The 2,557-nt window shown below is 36.5% G+C and overlaps 1 protein-coding gene across 1 annotated transcript in view; it reads right to left on the minus strand.

Moving 5' to 3' along the window:
* smg1 (SMG1 nonsense mediated mRNA decay associated PI3K related kinase) overlaps positions 1 to 2,557 on the minus strand; it is a 100,054-nt gene that overhangs the window by 38,251 nt on the left and 59,246 nt on the right. The window contains exon 36 of the mRNA XM_024269146.2: positions 1,836 to 1,997. Coding sequence (XP_024124914.1) covers positions 1,836 to 1,997 — 162 coding nt within the window. The remainder of the gene's footprint in view (positions 1 to 1,835; positions 1,998 to 2,557) is intronic.

Consider the following 2,557-nt stretch of genomic DNA (forward strand, 5'->3'; position numbering starts at 1 on the left):
ACTGAACACATAAATGGACTTCTGTTAAATACCTCGAACAATCAATTCAAAATAGAAAAAAATAGTAAACTATTACCACATAAAAACAGACAATAATCGATTGTTTTGCAAATACAGTTTTAGTATATTTAGAGCTATTGAACATTTTGGATCCTCTGAAATTCATATCCTCATTCTAAATTTTTATAAATAAATGATGAGTTTCTATGACTGGCTCATATCAATGGAACCATTTTATAGATTTGGTTGTTTTTTTTTTTTGGAGAATATGGATTTATTTAATTACCATTTCAAATCACCAGAGCCTACACTCTCTGTCAGTAGGAGGAGAGCGGAGGTCTCGTTAAAAAACTTATGAAAAACCCAATCTTTTTTTCTTTTAAATATCTTTACAGGTCATTGTTTGCGGCAAGACAAAACAAAAGAGGTGCTGTCAGTTTTAATCATTTATGTAAAGAGTTTTTTTTCAGACCCAAACTCTGAATGTGTGAATATCTTTATGGAGCTGTCTTTGTGCTCAAACTGCATCTGGATATGCTGCGCTTTACGACTAGAAAATGTCCTGATCCGTTCATGTCACGCAGGCTTCTAAAGGGCATTTTCTTTAAATAAGGAGTTGGAAACATGCAGCACTGATCAAAATAATGAAAGCATTAATATCGGATCACAGATCAGGAGAAAACATCAGTCTGTAACCACATGATCAGATCAGGACATTCCTATTGATATCTGAGGATGAATTCTTCAGATGGTTATGAAGAATGAACCTGTGTGGGATGATAAGATGTTTTTGATTATTATATGGTTACCAAAGGCAGACTTACTTTTTTCAATTAACTCCAGGACAAAGAACATTGCCTGAATTAAAAGCATCAAAAATAGTCGGGAGTCAAACTCAATCACACAAGGAGCCAAAATCCAAAACACAACTTAGGTCGCGGGTGAACAGGATAAAGTTCTTTTTGAAGAAACCAAAACTACATTTTCCAAACTTTGAAAATGTAACTTTATGACATAACTATGAATACAAACAGGCAGCAATATTATTCCAGAATAAATCAACTTAAATAACTTTTAATATTTTACTCTCCATAAACATATATTTAGTCAAAATTATACAAGTTAGAAATAAACTAAATGTTAAAAGAAAAAACATTAAAATTTCTTTACTTGTATGTCATTTTATATGAAAAATTATACCTATAAATAAGAAATGTTGATCTCTATAAAATATTTCCTGTTAAAATTATCCAAATATGAACAAAACAATCAAATCCTGGATATAAAAATGAAATGTGTTCTTTTTAGCAAAAACAAATCAAATCATTACATTTGTTATGTTGTCTGACAGTTTCACTCTGTTTTGCCTTTAGTTATTCTATCCGATTATGTTTATTTCTTTCTGCACTGTGAGTGAGAGAGAGGATGAGGAGATCCTTATGATGTGAGATGCTGTGTGATCCAAACAGAGAGCCTGAGATCTTTAGAGCTGATCTCTCAGCCTCCATGATCGTAGTGTTGCTTCAATACGTTACCAGTGAAAGATAACACCAGGCCTTTAATAACAGTAAAATGAAATGATCTGGAGGGCCGCATTCAATTACCCGGCGAGCCGATCCGGCCCTCTGGCCTTGAAAGAAAGACTGTCATTTAGACCAGTTATATTTGTAGGAAAACACCTGCAGGTCCAGATTTGGGGATTACTGCTCTAACAAATAACTCAATAGAAGCAAAGATTTTTTTGCTGCAGTATTTTGTTCATCTGTAAGGATTTTGTGCAATAAGGGTGTTTCACAGAAATTGAACTCGTATAGTTCAGAAGTACAAAAAGGTACCTGCAGTCTGGGCCTCCCCCCCCAGGGAGATGGAGCCCACAATAGCTGGATAGAGAATGAGGTGAGGAGAGTCCTGGGCCACTCGACACAGAAGACTGCATATACTCTGCCGGATATATGCCTCAGGGTGATTGAGGCGGGAAAACAGCTGGGGGATAATACCTGTGCAGGAGAAGAAACCCAGATGGGAGTTCAGCTGAAGACAGGTTGATTTGTATGGTCAAAGTCATGTTGATGCAGTCTGTAAATGGTAAATGCAGTATTCTGATCCAATCACTATTTTCTGAGATTTCCTCTAAAAACCTGCTCTGAGCACCAGCCCCTCCCAACCCACAATAAACTGAACAGCCCCCTCCAGGAAGACTCTGTGCTGTCAGCACCGCCCTCAGATTAACTCACACACGTACAGCAAAAACACTTTCAGTTTATGTGCACAATCCCATATATCTTCCAATTGTGTCCAGTCTATAATATCCACAGGCCTAACAGGTGTTCTATAGTTTAGCCACTGATCTCTAATAGTGACCGGGCTCCTTTAAGACACGCAAATACATGTACACACACATACACACACTAAGGGTGTAACGGATCACAAGACTCATGGTTCGGATCATGTCACGATTTTAGAATCACGGTTAAAGGGTTAGTAATGGGCTGGGACAAAGCTAAAATAAGTATCCAGATATATTCCATATGTTCTAATGTATCAAAAATAACAAATA

Source organism: Oryzias melastigma, linkage group LG5 (genome assembly GCF_002922805.2).
Source record: "Oryzias melastigma strain HK-1 linkage group LG5, ASM292280v2, whole genome shotgun sequence".
Classification (NCBI taxonomy): domain Eukaryota; kingdom Metazoa; phylum Chordata; class Actinopteri; order Beloniformes; family Adrianichthyidae; genus Oryzias; species Oryzias melastigma.